Genomic DNA, 16671 nt, shown 5'->3' on the forward strand with positions numbered 1-16671 from the left:
AGGATACCTGTCTGTGAAGAAGCATAGAGAAGAGAAAATTTTGCTGACTTTCAGTTTTTGATCAGCAACCTCTGCGTCAATCAGAAGTTCATCATTTAGAGGGAAATGTTTCATCATGTAATTTGTAGCTGCAATATAGTATTTCTTGACACTGGTGTAGAAGCTGATCAGGCCCAGGTCTTTTTCATATTTAACAATGTATTCCTTGGTAGCATTTCCAACAGAAACTGCCTCATCAGATTTATGTAAGGATTCATTGTTGTAGTCAAGTTCAGTGATGTTGCCTTCAAGATATTCTGGTTTGATGTATCTGACAAATATATTTTTAACTTGTGTAATCAGAGTTCTATGCATAATGTGTATGCAAGGTTCTTCTCTTTGCAATATCAAATTGGTTTCCTCAAATAGAGGAATTGCAGACTGAAAAAAAAGATAAAATAAAAAGTTCATTTTGTTGTCCAAGAAAACTGTTAACTTTTCTAACTTGCTCTATGCATAACTTTTCTTGGTTACTTCCTTGCTAGCTTTCGTTTTCTTCTCATTTTTCATTGATTGTCTCTTTAGTTCAAGGTCAGATTGCTTAAACATATATTGAGTTGTATCAAATGTTTCTTTGTCTGCTTTTGGAGACTGTTGTCTTGTGTCCCTGTGTGGCTGAGAGGATATCCTGACTGTTAAAGTCTTGCTGCCTGACTAAGCTGCACATTTAAATCCTTTTGAATCTAGTTCTTCCTTTTCACAGTGAAAATACTCTTTCAATGGCTTCCACATGTCAAATATTCTGTTGAGGCACACCCCAAGTGATAGCCATCTTGTGTTAACAAGTTGTAGAATTTTTCTTGTTTCTTTGTCATACAATCCTTGAAACTCTTTGAAATGTTGTTTTCTGCTAGCACTTTTGTCAAGAAAATAGTAGATATCTATCAATATATCAGAAACTGGGCAGGGCAGTTCTCTGGAAGCTTTCTGGGCAGCAATATTCATGAGGTGACAGGCATAGCTCATGAAGTAAATGCTAGGCTGTCGTCTTGAGATGTGTACCATCACACCTTTACCTATACCAGACATAACTGAGGCATTGTCTGAAGAAAAACTAAGACAGTTTTCTCATGAAATTTTTCTCTTTGTCAGTTCGTAGTTCAAAAGCTTGAAAATATTCTCTCCCATTGAAGCTTCTTTCCATTCTACCATTGTCAAAAGAGAACAAACAATTTTTTCAAGCAAAGGGTCAAGATATCATACAACCACTAGATACAGTTTTGAATCACCCATGTCTATGGATCCATCAGTGGCTAAACTGTAAACACTGTTAGTAAGTATGCTTGAAATCATTTTGTCATCTTCACAACCCAACATTAGTACAATAGCTGTAGCTTTGGTTCTAGCACAGCCATATTTTTTTGTTATATCAGAGTCTGGGAAAATTTTTCTGAATAGATGTCCTGCATGACCGGCTACAGCTAGGGGTAAATTATGAGCAATGACGAATTGCTTGAACATCTCTTCTGCATTTATGGTTTCATATTCCGAATTCTTACTCATAAATGTCATTATCTGCATCATTTTTGTCTTCGCCTCAGCTTTTTGTTGGTGAGATACCAATTTTGTATGTCTGGAACAATCGTTTATCCCGCCATGCACCACAGAAAAATCGATGTGACAAACTGTACAAAACGCATGACTGTCACTGACATTTGATGCAATGATTGGATATTTTGCACTATATTCTTTCCTAAATTTTTGATTCACAGTTTTAGTCCTTTTATATTTGCCAGAAACAAGACAATCTGGTGAATGAGGACTCTTTATTTCCATCTTGTGAATGATCGCATTGGTGTTTCTATGCCACTTAGAAAACGAGAAATATCCATCTACGGGAGCGCTGATTGGCTGACAAGCACTGATGAAGTAACTATGGATTCCCCCACATACCCAGTATGGAGAAGCATCACACTCAAACTATTGGTAGACGTCAGAGATACAAATATTTTTTATTATTTGAAGCACAAACATGATTATTGCAAGTAGCCATTTGGGCTGTCTTATTTATTATCAAAATTTATTTGTATCTCACTAGAAATTTTCTTTTCACCCCTTTCATGCCCTGAGGATACAATTTATTACTTTATTGTATAGACCTATATAATATATAATAATTTGGGAGTTGCAACAAGTTGTGATATTTTGTAATAAATAATACAATTTATTACTTTATTGTATAGACCTATATAATATATAATAATTTGGGAGTTGCAACAAGTTGTGATATTTTCCTGTATGAGCGTATAGTTGTAATGCATACACCAAAATCGTAATGATTATGCTCAAATCATAATGGTTGGCATCTCTGTAACACATGTTAATTCACATTTTATATTTCTGAATTTGTTTGTTTATGAACTTTTGCCATGGTTTTGGGGCAAGAAAGAACAAATATGAAAGGTAGACTCACAGCCCTTACTCAATTATTTGAAATACCAAAGGAGGACTTAGGATGCCTAGAAAAATTACAAAACCATGACAGGCATCTTGGAGTAGGTTTTCAATGACTGAAGTAACATTTTATAAGATATTGTGTTAAAATCCTTAAATTCTTATTGCAGTCTGAGGAAATATGGTATTATATAAGAACAATGTTATTTTTACAAAACACAGATGCCATCTACATGACTCTCACTAGAATACAATGGGTATTGTATCTCTGGAGTATCATCTTGTTCACTAAAAAAAAAAAAAGTCACTATTCCATTGTAAATACAGTATGCACTATGTTACAGAAATGGTTTTCACCACAAAATACCCTAAATGACCTAGTGCAAGGAATAACTAGGGTGAAATGATCTTTAGTCCCTTGACAGACTATATGATGAATGTTTGTTCACTATGTACAGATATCTTAATAAACTTTATACAACAGTTAAGAAGTAGGAAACATATGGTATTCTTGCATGCACAACCAATACAGCCGCCATTATTAAATAGGCTTTTCATAATAGTAAGGCAAAGATAAGTAGAAGTCATATTTACTTACACAGAACTATATATAAAGCCATTAATCAAACACTGTATTCTCTCGGTTAGACAAGTAAAATTGAACAAGATGATCACGTTAGGAAAAAAATAAAAACTGGGAAGTTTAAAGAGTGATAAGGCTCCCTGATAAAATATTTTCCTATGGGTTTAGAAAGGGATTAAACATTGGACATGTGAGCCCACTACTACAATTTTCTTAAGCTTTTGATTAGTGGGTACGTGTCATATGATTAGAAGACAGCAAATGCTACTCCTCTTTACAAGGGAGGTGACAAAAATTGTTTCAGTAATTACATCTCTATTAAGCTTACGTCATTGTAGGGAAATGTTCTTTGAAAGTCTCATTAACGATGCTTTACAAACTTGTTTAACAAAGTTTACAATTTTATTGCATAGTCCAGGTGGTTTCACAAAAGGACAATTTTACCTATCTCATCTTTTGAAGTTGCTTCTTATGTCTATGAGGGCAATGATGTGGATTTGGTGCATTTGGATTTTCAAAACTCGTTTGATGAGGTGTTACATGAAAGGTTTTACATTCTTAAAAATGGTCTCTATGGGTATGAAGAACAAGTTATTCAGTCAAGAAGGATTACGATCGAAACGTTGTTCGCTCCTCTACATAAAAAATTTTCTCAACCCAAACCAGCCATTTTTACATATATATTTTTCTCTACAAGTGGGTTTTCTCATCATCACTGAAAGGATTAACATTATAAATTGGGGTACTTCAGAGTAATGTTAGGACCTTTGCTCTTCATGATTTGAACTAATGACAGACAAAGGAATAGTCAATAAATTACTTACATTTGCTAATAATATTAAGATCTTAGGTTTTGCTGGCTGTAAGGAGCATAGTGCTGATTTACAAAAGGATTTAGATTATTTTTTAATTTTGGTAAATAAGTGGGGGATGGCTTTTAACTATATGAAAGGCTAGATAATGCAGGTGAGTTATCACAATTCAAAGTGGCAAGGCAGTTTAGTCACTTTTTGTTCAAAGCAGACCATTTCATAGTAGATGTATGGTCAAAATTTCTACTGTCTGAATTTGGTATATTTAATGCATTTGATTTAATTATAATCTTGAATTTTGCTTCTACAGAAAGCAATATTCTACATCAAGAAGTAAAAAAATATCCGAAAGAAATTTGAAATGCTTTCCTAGCTGAAGTTTAAACAGTTATTCTAAACCTGGTATAAACTGTAAGTTAAATGGTGTAAGTAGGAAATGAGGAAAATTCAGCAGCAGCAATATTTTTATTTTCTGCATTGTAGCTGCATGTTTTGTTCAATTCATAATGGGAAACAAACAAACATGCTGAACATTTTGTTTGCAATCATTGACTTATAGAATTTGCTTTTCAACTTTTGTTTCAACTATTTATAATAGCTACTGCAGTAATGACAATGAGTTTATTCCATAAAATGTTTTTATCTTTTGCTATATGGGAAAGGTTTGCTTTTGGATTGCTAAATTACAATACAAATTTGGTTGTGATCGGTCAATTATTTTAAGAGATACATCTACGGATATTCAAAAAATGTCCTTGATGTAGAATAGTTACTGTACCTTAACCTGCAACCCTCAAACACCACTTTGGCCTTGAATTCCTGTAGATGGGTAGTCTTGGGGTTCCTCCCCTCCAAGGGACATCAGCTGGTCCACTTGGGCTAGGGTCAACCGAGGACCAGTGTTGGGTGTAGTGTTCACAAAACCCTAGCACTGTAGTGCGTCCTCTCATAGGCCTCCATGGTGGGTAGGGGCAGTGATCAATGATTTTTTTTGATTTTTTTATTATGGACACCCAAAATAAAAATAAAATAATAAACAGATCATAGGTAAACGACCACATTTACATCATAAATTGGGGTACTTCAGAGTATACGACCACATTTTGAAGTTTCTGTACAGCAGTCATTAACTTCTTCAACACCTGTACCTCATTTACTGATATTACATTTTTAGCAGACAAATCTTTACAGCAAATGTCTCCATTTTCTATTCAGAAGGGACAAGATGGGCTTGCTGCCTCTCTTACATCAGTCAATAAGTTACACTCTGGAATATCTTGGTGGAAACATCCACTCAAAACAGTGAACTCCTCTTGCAATTGAAGGCCATTAGGGATATACCTATTGAGGTTACTCTTCATGCTACTTTGAATTCGTCATGAGGAATTATTGTTGAGAGGGATTTAAATAACAATCTTGAGTCAGAGATCATCGCTGGTTTCTTCAGCCAAGGTGTTTCTGCAGTGTGCCGTATCTTCACTCCGAAGGGCAGAATAATGCTACCTACAAACATACTAATTTTGACATTTACATCATCATGTCCACCTGCCACCATGAAGACAAGTTTTCTTAAATTGCAAAGTACGGCCATATATTCTGAACCATCTCAGATCTTTTTGACATCAGCAGTTCAGTCACTCGAAGACATCATGTCGTGGTACCTTGACGTGTGCTTGTTGCAGTGGTAAGAACCATGATGCCTATGAGTGCAAAAGTGCTCTTCATTGTGTTGATTGTTGTGTTTCTCACCTCTCTTACTTTCATTCTTGTCCTAGGTGAGTGAAGAAAAAAAGGACAGTATTTTAAAATGGGTCACAACATTTCTTACCCCAAGGCTCAAAACTTACTGTCCACCACTATCTTGGACATATGCTGCTGCACTCTGTTCCACTGCTCCAGTGGTAGTGTAGACAGATCTTTCAGTGCCTCCAATAGAGTCATTTTCAAACCACATGAAGACTGCTTTGCTCTCCATGGTTAAGAGAGTTGACGAGTCAACATCAACACCTATCTCTGTCCCCACCACTCCTTCCAGTGGCTCCCCAGATCCACTTCCTTTGGCTCTGCTTCTGATATTTCCTCAGGTCCTTCTTTTTCTTAAACCCCAATATTTCAAACGATTGCTCATTCTTGACCTCAGCACTGAACTCTTCATCTACTGACAAAGACCTGCCCACTTGATCCAAGACAGAATCTATGGAGGTCAAAAGACCTCCTTATAATAAAGAAAAATGATGTGGATGTAAACTAAAAGGTTCTCCACCTAAATAAAAATGGCCACATTAATACAGTGGAATTGTTAAGGTTTCCATTCAAATATAGATGGCATTAAGGATTTGATTTATTCTTATCCTGTGCATCTATCCTTACAGGAAATGTTTCTGAAATCTGCCAATGCAATCACCTTTCAGTGGTTTTCTTCATATAGAAATGACAGGCTGTATGAGGACAAGTGCATGGTTGATCAGCATGTACCTGCCCTGTATTTGCCACTCTGCCATCCACATTTCCTTGGTTCATACCATAACTATTTGTTCTCTCTGTCTCTTAGAGAGACCTACAATCAATCAGACCTTGGTACTCTCACTGAACAGTTGCCATCTCTATTTTTAATCCGGAGATTTTAATGGACAGAATCCCCTCTGGGATGGTGCTGATATTGATGGGAGGGGAAATTCCATAGAGTGTATGCTCTCGGACCACAACCCCTCTCTTCAATACTGGTTTTACTTATTTTCATGCACCTAATCAGTTTTTTTATTGCTAATGATCTCTCTATCTGCTCCCATTCACTTTCCTCTCATTTTTCTTGGAGGGTGCCAGTGACCCACAGGACAGCAATCATTTTCCTGTCATTTTGTGGGAGGCCAGCTGTGGTTGATGCCTCAGTGGAAGCTGAACCAGACCAACTTGCTCTCTTTCACTGCACTCTCAGAACTTGATTCTGCCTTTGTCTATAAGTCATTGATAAACAACTGTGTGGCAGCAGTGACTGACTGTATTATCCAGGTAGCTACTCAATGTATTCCTAAAACCTCAACATATTTTCCATAGTATTCTCATCTGTGGTGGAATTCTGCCTGTCACATAGCACAGAAAGCTCAAAAATAGGCATGAGATACCTTTTGTAGGCATCCCACACTTTCAAACCTAATTGTTTTTGAGTGCGCCCACACATATGCTCAGCAGGTAAGACATCAAAGTCAGAAAGAATCTTGAAGTAAGTTCACAACTAGCATGTCTTCTACCACCAGTTTCAAAGTCATATAGACAAGATTCAGAAGGTCAGTGGGTAGTATACTTTTGCCCCTTTCGATCTTGCTCTCTGAGGGCCAAAAGTTGCTAATGCCCAGAGCATCACCAATACTCTTTGCAAAAGCTTTTCTCATTCTTTTAACACTTCTGCTTCACCCCCATCTTTTTAGCCATCAAGACTTGGGCAGAGTGATCACTTCTTTCCTTTCAAGCTGATTGCCTCTAGAAGTATAATTGCCCCTTTACGTTGGTGGAAATCAAGCTTGCTCTTCCTTGGTATAAAAGTATGTCAGTCAGACCTGATGATATTCACTATAAGATGCTGCGCCATCTCTCTCCTGCCTCTCTTGCTTTTCTTCTGGTTGTTTTTAACTCCATCTGGCAGAAAAATGTTTTTCCTGATGCTTGGTGCTGGGCTATTTTCCTCCCTTTTTCTAGCCCTGGGAAGGATCCAAATATTCCTTGAAGCAACTGTCCAATTGCTTTAATGAGTGTTTCTGCAAGATTTTACAGAGGATAGTTAATGCTCATCTTGTTTGAGCCTCGAACCAAACAACCTTCTTTCACCAATCCAGTATGGGTTTTAACAACAGTGCTTCACCATGGACCCCCTTATTCAACTTGAAATATCAATCAGAGAAGCCCTTTTCAACTGACAATATCTTGTTTCTGTATTTTTTTACCTTGAGAAGGTTTATGATACTACATGGAGGTATAGCATTCTGCAAGACCTCCATTCACATAGGTTGTGTGGCCATTTGCCCATTTTTATTAAACATTTTTAATGGACCAGTAATTCCAAGTCCATGTAGGTTTGAATTTTCCCACAAGAACTTGGTGTCCCTCAGGACTATGTCTTGAATGTCACATTTTTCATTATAAATATTAATTCCATCATTAGATAACTCCCCCCTACAGTTGCAAATGGAGTCCTTGTCAATGATTTCCACATCTTGTGTCAGTTGTTGAGCAAGAGGTTTATTGAGTGGCAGCTGCAGACTGCCCTCGATCATTTGCTGAAATGGACCACAGCAAATGGTTTCACATTTTCTCTAAAACTGTTTACATGCACTGTGGCCACAAACGACATATCCACCCCCAATCCTGAGCTCTTTCTCAGTGAAGTTGAGGCAAAGTTCTTAAGGCTTATATTTGACTGTAAGCTGACTTCATTCCACATATCAAACAGCTATGAATCAACTGTAAAATGTCACTGAACATCCTCCATGTCTTCTCTTCAACCTCTTATGGAGCAGACTGATGTTCTAAAGATTTATTGGGCCCTCATTCAATCAAAACTAGACAAAAAGTCTCTGGTCTATGGCTTCAACAGGACCTCAGCCTTGATAATATTGGACATCCTTCACCGTTCGGGGCTTCAGCTCTACATGGTAACTTTTCCACACTTTTTTAGTCTAGAGTCTGTGCATCAAGTCTCATGAATCTCTTCTACACCACTGCTGTTTAAAACCGTCTTTAATGTATACTTCAACACTTCGATCCTTACCACAGCATCCCATCTGGAGTTATGTTTTCCTCCTCAGTGAGCTATACTTTATCAGAATAGACAGTCTTCCATTGTTCATTTTGGCCTTTATATCTAGGCACAGCTGGCTGAATTGGGACTGTCCTCAGATGATATTGCTCTCTCCACTGGTCGATCCATCCCATCATGGCTTATTTCCATCCTCACCTGTGATCTTTAAGTCATTTGAGGAAGGCAGATACTCTCGATTGGAAGTACCATCTTCAATTTGTCGAACACCTTTCGTACAATCCTTCCATTCCTATTTATATAAATGGTTCAAAGTCAGGTGACTCTGTGGAATCTGCCATGGTTTGTTTTGATTTGATGATTGCACACAGGTTACCCTCTACAGTGTCTGTGTTCACTGCTAAATTGTATGGCATTTCTCCCACTCTGGATCATGTGGAAGCTATGCAATGCATAAACTGTACTATTTATACCAATTCACTTAGCTTTCTACTGGCCCTGGAATATCGCTTCATGTTAGTTCTCACTGTTCTCGTTGATATCCAAAACTGATTGGTCTATTTCTCTTTATCATCCATTTATATTCATTTATTCTAGACACCGGCCCACATCAGTATTCGCGAGAACGAGCTCACTGACACCACAACCGAGTTTGTCTGCTCTGGTGATATCACGGCCGTACCTGTCCCATACATGGACTACGGTCCTCTATTCAAGGCTCGATTTCGCACCAGTTAGCAGTAACTTGGAGTAAGCAAAATGGTAGCAAGCTTTTCCAGGTGTTGATGCATCAATGTGATGTTTGTGTGACACTCAAATCACATTAACCCACATTTTACTATCATGCCGTTGTCATGACCGTAAGCGACGGGTTCACCCCTGACGTTGAACAGGGTCATTGGCGATGGTGACACTGTTCACCTCAGTTGCGGTTTTAAATTTTTAAGCGCCATTGGCCTTTTTAATTATATTTAAGTTCTTAATTCGAAAATTTGTTTTAACATGGTTCCTTTTAACATATTTTAATAATTTTACTTTTTTTTACGAGATATTTGGCGCAGATAGACTAGTTGCCTTGCGAAAATAAACGCCAAACAACAAACCAACCAAGCTAAGCATCGATTCCAAAAGATTATATGGCTTTTCAATTTTTGATCCTCATCAAAGAACTGTAAAGTGTAATGCAGAAAAATACCACACAGACTGCTTATTTTATTACTATCTCATGCATGAGTTACATTCTGAAAATTTTTTATCAGCGTAATGAAAAAGAAAATAAAGTCCAGACGCAAGTCACTGAAATGAAAAATGTTCAAGCCAACGTATCCTGATTTTCTAACTGAATTTCATACAAATATTATAAATTCCTCTAAACTCCAAGTCAAACAACTTTCTTCACATTTTTAAAGCATGTAACTGCGTTTACTATTATAAAAATTACCAAAGCATTTTTCAAAACTCTCCACCGTTAACAAGTGAAACTGTAAACAAATTCGGAATAATATCCCCATCGCCTTACAACCATTCCAGACTTATATTTTACTTTAAACATCTAGAAATACATCATCCCCCCCAAAAAATCACAATAAACATACCACATGAGTAGTTGAAAGGAGGGAGAACTTCAGTATAACTGTAATTGTTTAACAATTATACTCTCAACATCAATATAAACATATTTTTCTCAACTTATTAAATAAATATCAAGGTTTATCGTATAAATATATCGCAAAGTGATTCATACACTTAACCGATGAATGGGAAAGTGCAACAAACCGAGATAAAAAATTTCAAAGTTTTTACAATGATACATTTCAGAATATCTCATCAAGAGTTCTGTAAACAAGTTATAAAGTTATTGGCTAATACTTTAAAGGGGTAGTGGTGTGCATTTAACCAATAGAATACGATAAGCCACGTTTTCCTAGTCACATCAAACGATGTTCAAGTTATTTAGGCAGTCGGAAGTACTACATATTCTGGGCCTGGCATGGCCAAGTGGTTAAGGCACTCGACTTGTAATCCGAGGGTCCGTCACACGAAACATGCTCGCCCTTTCAGTCATGTGGGCGTTATAACGTGTTGGTCAATCCAACTATTTGTTGGTAAAAGAGTAGCCCAAGAGTTGGCGGTGAGCGATGATGACTAGCTGTCTTCCCTCTAGTCTTACACTGCTAAATTAGGGACGGCTACCGCAGATAGCCCTCGTGGAGCTTTGCGCGAAATTCAAAACAAACACCAAACTACATATTATGAGTTTTGAAGGAAAAGTGTAATTTTTCCACAGGTGTTTCTTTACTTTTACAGGTGTTTACTTCACTAAAATTCTTTTCGTGTTTCTTGTACAAATTAACCCCCCATTTATTTGGAAATTTGCTGTATTAAAGTTGCGTGATACAATAGAAGTTTGTGTTGTTACAAGATGACTTACTAGCATGCGCTAGCAGATTAACCCTTTAGCACAGTTGGTTGAGTATTCGCCTAGCATGTGACAAGTCCTGAGTTTATATTCGTAACAACAAAAAAAGTTACCACAAAGCAACCTCAAAGGAGGTAGTGTTGCTATTTTCTAATTAAAACCTCCTGAAAAACCTATTGTGGTAGCATTAGAAAAATGATAAAAAAAGTAAACCATTAGCAGTAAAACAGTGCTGTATATAAAAAAAGGGTCCCTGGATATATCGGTGTCATGACATTACTACATTTTTTAAAAAATGGCCTTTATCGACATTCATGATGTTAGAAAAACACGTAAGATCACGAAGTATTTAAAGAAATGAATAAAAACCTTATAACCTAAGCGCTTTCGAAAAGTATATCTTTCTTTTTCAGAGGCAAATTGGCTTTATCGACAATTAAAGTCGTAACAAAATTCACTTATGTGAAAATCAATACGTGGAAACCAGTGGAAAACACTACTTCTTCATCATCATGAGTAAATGAGTTTATCTCCCGTACCTTGCATAAAAAAAATACACACACACAAACGTTTTTTTTTTATATAGCTATATAATATTTTTTTGCTATTTAGATCAGGTATAAAACTTGATTAAAAACAATTTTAGCGGTAAATACAAAACAAAAGGCACTCGTGCAAGAAAGTGAACAAAGAACATAATTCGATATATTTCATTTTCTGGTTTGTTTGTCTTGAATTTCGCGCAAAGCTACATGATTGTTATCTGCGTTACCCGTCTCAATTTTGCAGTGTAAGACTAGAGAGAAGGCAGCTGGTCATCATCACCCACCGCCAACTCTTGGGATACACTTTTATCAACGAATAGTGGGATTGATCATAACATTATTACGCCTACACGGCTAAAAGGGCAACTGTGTTTGGTGTGACGGGGATGCAAATTCGAGATACTCGAATTACGAGTCGAGTACTTTAACCATCTGGCCATGCCGGGTCCTCTTTAGAAAAAACGTCCAGCTCAGTGACCTCAAATGATGACGTGGCCATGCTTACAAATACTTAAAAACATAGAAACGTTTCTAAAAAAATGGCAACAATAATAACAAAAGCCTGAAAAACTACCGTCACAACCGTATATGATTAGGTTTATGTTCACATACTTTTGAAAAGGGAAATGCTTTCTTGGAATTCACAAAGTTTAGTATGTTTTACAATGAATCCCAAATTCTATTTCTTGTAATATCTATCTGCATGATGAAACCTAATAAAATTAAAAGCTGATCATTTTCGCAGGAGGATAAATCGTTAGTTCTAACCGTGTCTACGTGTGTCACGAAAATTATTTTTCAAACCGATCTAAATATAAAATGATATAACTAGCAAGTTACAACTAAATCTTCACAATTACACGGCCAATTAAAAATTTACACGCAATGAAATAAATTGTTGTGTTTTACATAGAAAGTCTGAACAGAGTAATTTTACTTAAACATTAATACAAATATAAAGCTTGTACTATTATACATATAAACTGTAAATTGTTTGTTCCAAGTTAATATTTATAATTTATACGCTTATGTACACGCACACATCGTACTAGTCAGTACTCATTCAAATTTCAATAACACTTAAAACCTGTAATCCCCATCTAATTTATTATTTATAACTAAAAACATCTTAAAATAACCACGTCTCAACGATAACATTGATGGTCTGAGAAAACAAGACACCTTGTATGTTACCAACTCAGTATTTAATCATTTTACTTACCTATGTTGAAGTGCCACTAAACCAAGGTAAATTATGTGTGCAACATCAAGATTCGTAGGCCACTCTCCACAGGCTACACATGCGAATAAACCACAAGCCTCCTGTAAACAATTTAGCTCTTCCATTTGAGGGTATTGTCAAGGTTTCAAGTGCGCTGTTGTGAAAAATATTTTGGAAATGTAGAAGCAGTCTATTTACGAACATTTACAGTTTTTAATTAAAATGAGATATTTCCTATATTTACAACAGAAAACTGTAAAATTCTTACCGGCGATGATCTCTCACTGAAAAACTGAACGTTAGGCGTCGATAGTTTTCCTACTTTTTTTACCTTTAAAACTTGTAAAAAATCGTATTTCATATTCTCGCTGTAAAGCACGTGTTCTGACAGTTTTAAAGAATGTATCAATCCGCAGTATGAAAATATTCAGAAAGATTAAATCGGTATTTATTACCTATAATATGTTATATTTTTATTTTGAAAATTATTTTAAAGTATTTTTAAGTTTTTTAAAAACTCTTACAGAAAATTTTCTATATACAGCTTGGATTAATTTTTCTTGCGTTAGCTTTTACCATTTGTAGGCGTGGCTTAATGCAAACTATGTTCAAATTTCAGCGTTAATGTCAGATTTGGCGTTGTGTGTGTAGTGTAGTAGGATTGTTACCATGGGTGAGTTACAAATCGTACTTAAGGAAGTGCTTTTGTTAAAACATTTTCATATCTGTTATTTCAATAACTATTTTGGGACAAATACTCCCTGGCAATAAATAGTACACTTACTACTAACAATAATAACGAATAAGCACTAATTGTTCATAACCAGTATAAGTGTGATAATTGGGGTATCAAATGATACTGTCTATTGATAGATTTGAGTGTTTGTTATTGGTATTATTTGTAAACCACTTATCTGTCAAATAATTCAGAAGAATGTATTAGTAGAACTAGATATACATACGTAAAACTAAAACTCAAATTCAAAAGAGAAAATGTGGTTAGATAAATGTATGATATTAATAATGATGAAATAAAAAGCTGAAGTTGCATTTATTTGGTGGAATGAAAAAGGTTCGGTATTTGTCTTAATATAAACTTTTATATTGAAATATATTAAGAACAGTACATATAAAACACTATCCATATTTTGAGTGATGTACCATATAAACATTGTTTTCTGTAAATTCCAGTGTAAATATGTTTCATTCTGACAACAGAATCTACAAATTTTCTAAACTTTTGCTTGGTTGTTATCTGAGTGCTAAGATTTTAACATGAAGTTAAAATTGCAGTGCTTCAATGACAAAACTATGTAACTTCTTTTAGGCAGTGATGACTTAAGTGCAGTGAAGGGCATGAGTTTGAAGATAGGCATCACCCATCTGAATCATAAAACCATTGTTTTTTGTTAAATATATTTGTTAATTTACTGGTGTGATTTTATTTTTTAGTTATCATTCATCATGCTGTGTATGAAGTCTAAATATCAATTGACAAATACATTTCCAAACGTGACACTTTTCTATTATGATTATTAATTTTGAATTTCAGAAATAGGAGATTTACTTATTGAAGGAAAGACAAAGAAGGTGTGTGCAATCACTAGTGAACCAGGATTTGTTCTAGTGCAGTCCAAAGATTGTATTACTGCTGGAGATGGTGCTAAAGTTCATGATTTAGAGGGCAAAGCAGTTATATCAACAGCTACAACTTGTAAAATTTTTGAATTTCTCAACTTAATAGGTGGGTAGTTGTTATTTATTATGAAATAAAATTATATTTTTTAAATATAATTCATAGTGAAAAATCCTTGATAATTTTTTATTTTGGTTAGAAGTTGAATAGTATTAATTTTTTATATTTATATACTTAATTGTTTGTTATTTTATAGATAAATATAATTAATGAGAGAGAAATGATTTAGGAATTTTTTAATATATACAGAAGACAACTGGAATTTTTTACATTTCACATCACTTGCATAATAAATATTTTTGGCCAAGAAAAGGAACAGTGACATTTAATGGACAATATTTTCTTGGCATATGGATTCTTACATTTAATTTGTTTATGATGCTCCTATAATATACAGTTAACTAGATAGTGTAAAAAAAATGGTTGTAAGTCTGTAACGTGATTTTATTTAACCACATAGTCATTACACAAATGAGATACTAAAACAGTCAAAATTCTCATATGTGAATCTCTTATCTTGAAAGTCACCATTGCTAATTTTGTTACAAAGAGATAAGAAACAGTAACATTTGTTCCACTATGTTTGTATTGAAAACATGTTTAAGAAATTATTTCTTCAATCATATACATAGACATACATGTGTATGCACAAGACAGATACATCACAAACAGTAACTTTTAAAATTATTTGAAAATTATGTTGAACTTCTAAAGTTTATGCATTAATATTAATTGTTTTCTCATTATGGGGATCCCATTGTATATTTAAAAATGGCTGGTTTGGGTAGAGAAAACATTAATAGAGGAGCGAACAACATTTCGACCTTCTTCAGTCATCATCAGGTTCACAAAGAAAGAAAAGGTTACTGACTGGTAGCTGACCACATGATGTTGGATATATTTATTAATATAGGTATAAAAGTGTTCCTTTGTATTGGTTTAATTTGGGCTTGAGTTGTTGTATAAGTGAGGCTTCCCAGTTAATCCTAGAATTACTGTTGGACTCTCATCAGATTTTTTGTGAAACTACTTTTGCACCATATTTTGAATTTTATGTTCAGAGGAACCCTAATATGATAAAGAAGTATATAAAAAATCTAAGGAAAAGCATCATCAGAATTATAATTAATTCTGCTAATTAATGCTGGGGTTTTATATGTATTTTACACATAAACTGAGTGATTTCAACAAAGTATTAAATCAATTCCTAAGCACAAACAAGAAAGGTACTCCATGTAGACCACACAGTTAAGAGAATAAAGCAACTTAATCTTTTAATCTGAAGATGGCATTTTTAAACATTGTTCACTTTTTTTTTTTTATGTAAAATTACTTTAGCATGGTGGAAAAAAAACTGCTCATTATAAAAAGCTTGCAAATTTTTAGAATATTTCTGCATAATATTTCTTAAGTTTGAGACATCTGGGCTAGTTAGTGACTATAAATTTTAAACAAAGCGTGTTTTGAGTAATGTATGTAGTTTGAACTTTGTTGTTTGCACATAAAATGTTACTGTATTTTTTTAGAAAACTGAAATTCAAACTGATGTAACAGATATCACAACAATGAAAATGTAGTTTAACTTATGGGAATAAAATTTAAAATGCTGTGAAAGGAAATGAAAGTAATTTAAATGGTACAGTGAATTAAAAACTGTTTAAAACTATGTATGCTTTTTAAGCTTTTAAAGCACAATTTATATAATACCCTGACATTTCTAAAGCATTAAATGAGTAAAGTATAATAATGGTAAAAAAAACAAAACAAAAACTAACAAAACAATCACTGATAAACTGAAGGAAATATAACCTAACATGAAAGGAAAATAAATATTATGATTACTTTCTTCAAGGGTGGCCACCAATTTCAGATTAAAGCATTGGCTTACCAGGCTGAAGTCCAAGGCTTCACACTAATTATGGGGCCTTATTCTATGACTATAAATGTATTGCACACAGATAGGCCGGTCAACGAATGTCAGAATGGCACTCGAATATTCGTGGTCGAAAATTCATGAATATCCGAATATTCGTGCATATACTTGTTAGATCGTTTTAGAATTATTAATTAATAATTAACTTACCTTAAATTGCAATATTTATGCCAGTAAAGAGTAGAAATAACTTGTTTTTCATCATTTACTGAAGTTTACATTCTTTTCTTGAACTTCCTGTCACAGTGCACCATGGGTAATGTATTACTGTAAACCAT

General features: G+C 34.7%; 2 protein-coding genes across 11 annotated transcripts in view; one reads left to right on the forward strand and one right to left on the reverse strand.

Moving 5' to 3' along the window:
- Positions 1–13169, reverse strand: part of LOC143250500 (amidophosphoribosyltransferase-like) — a 49076-nt gene extending 35907 nt beyond the window's left edge. For 2 of the 3 annotated variants that reach the window (XM_076501128.1, XM_076501126.1), the window contains exons 1-2: positions 13033–13169; positions 12765–12918 (exon numbers count right to left, since the gene is read on the reverse strand). In XM_076501128.1, the coding sequence (XP_076357243.1) occupies positions 12765–12889 (125 nt within the window). In that variant the 5' untranslated portion in view covers positions 12890–12918; positions 13033–13169. The other variant, XM_076501127.1, reaches the window with a different exon arrangement.
- An 18-nt stretch (positions 13170–13187) lies between these two features.
- The window catches only part of Paics (PAICS bifunctional enzyme), a 63837-nt gene continuing 60353 nt past the window's right edge, over positions 13188–16671 (forward strand). For 7 of the 8 annotated variants that reach the window (XR_013028217.1, XR_013028216.1, XM_076501130.1 and 4 more), the window contains exons 1-2: positions 13365–13437; positions 14317–14508. Coding sequence is in view for 5 of the 8 variants with exons in the window: in XM_076501130.1 (XP_076357245.1) it covers positions 13434–13437; positions 14317–14508 (196 nt within the window). In the remaining 3 variants the exon portion in view is untranslated. Of the gene's footprint in view, positions 13209–13364; positions 13438–14316; positions 14509–16671 lie in introns of those variants that run through there. The other variant, XM_076501135.1, reaches the window with a different exon arrangement.

Source organism: Tachypleus tridentatus, chromosome 5 (genome assembly GCF_004210375.1).
Source record: "Tachypleus tridentatus isolate NWPU-2018 chromosome 5, ASM421037v1, whole genome shotgun sequence".
Lineage (NCBI taxonomy): Eukaryota > Metazoa > Arthropoda > Merostomata > Xiphosura > Limulidae > Tachypleus > Tachypleus tridentatus.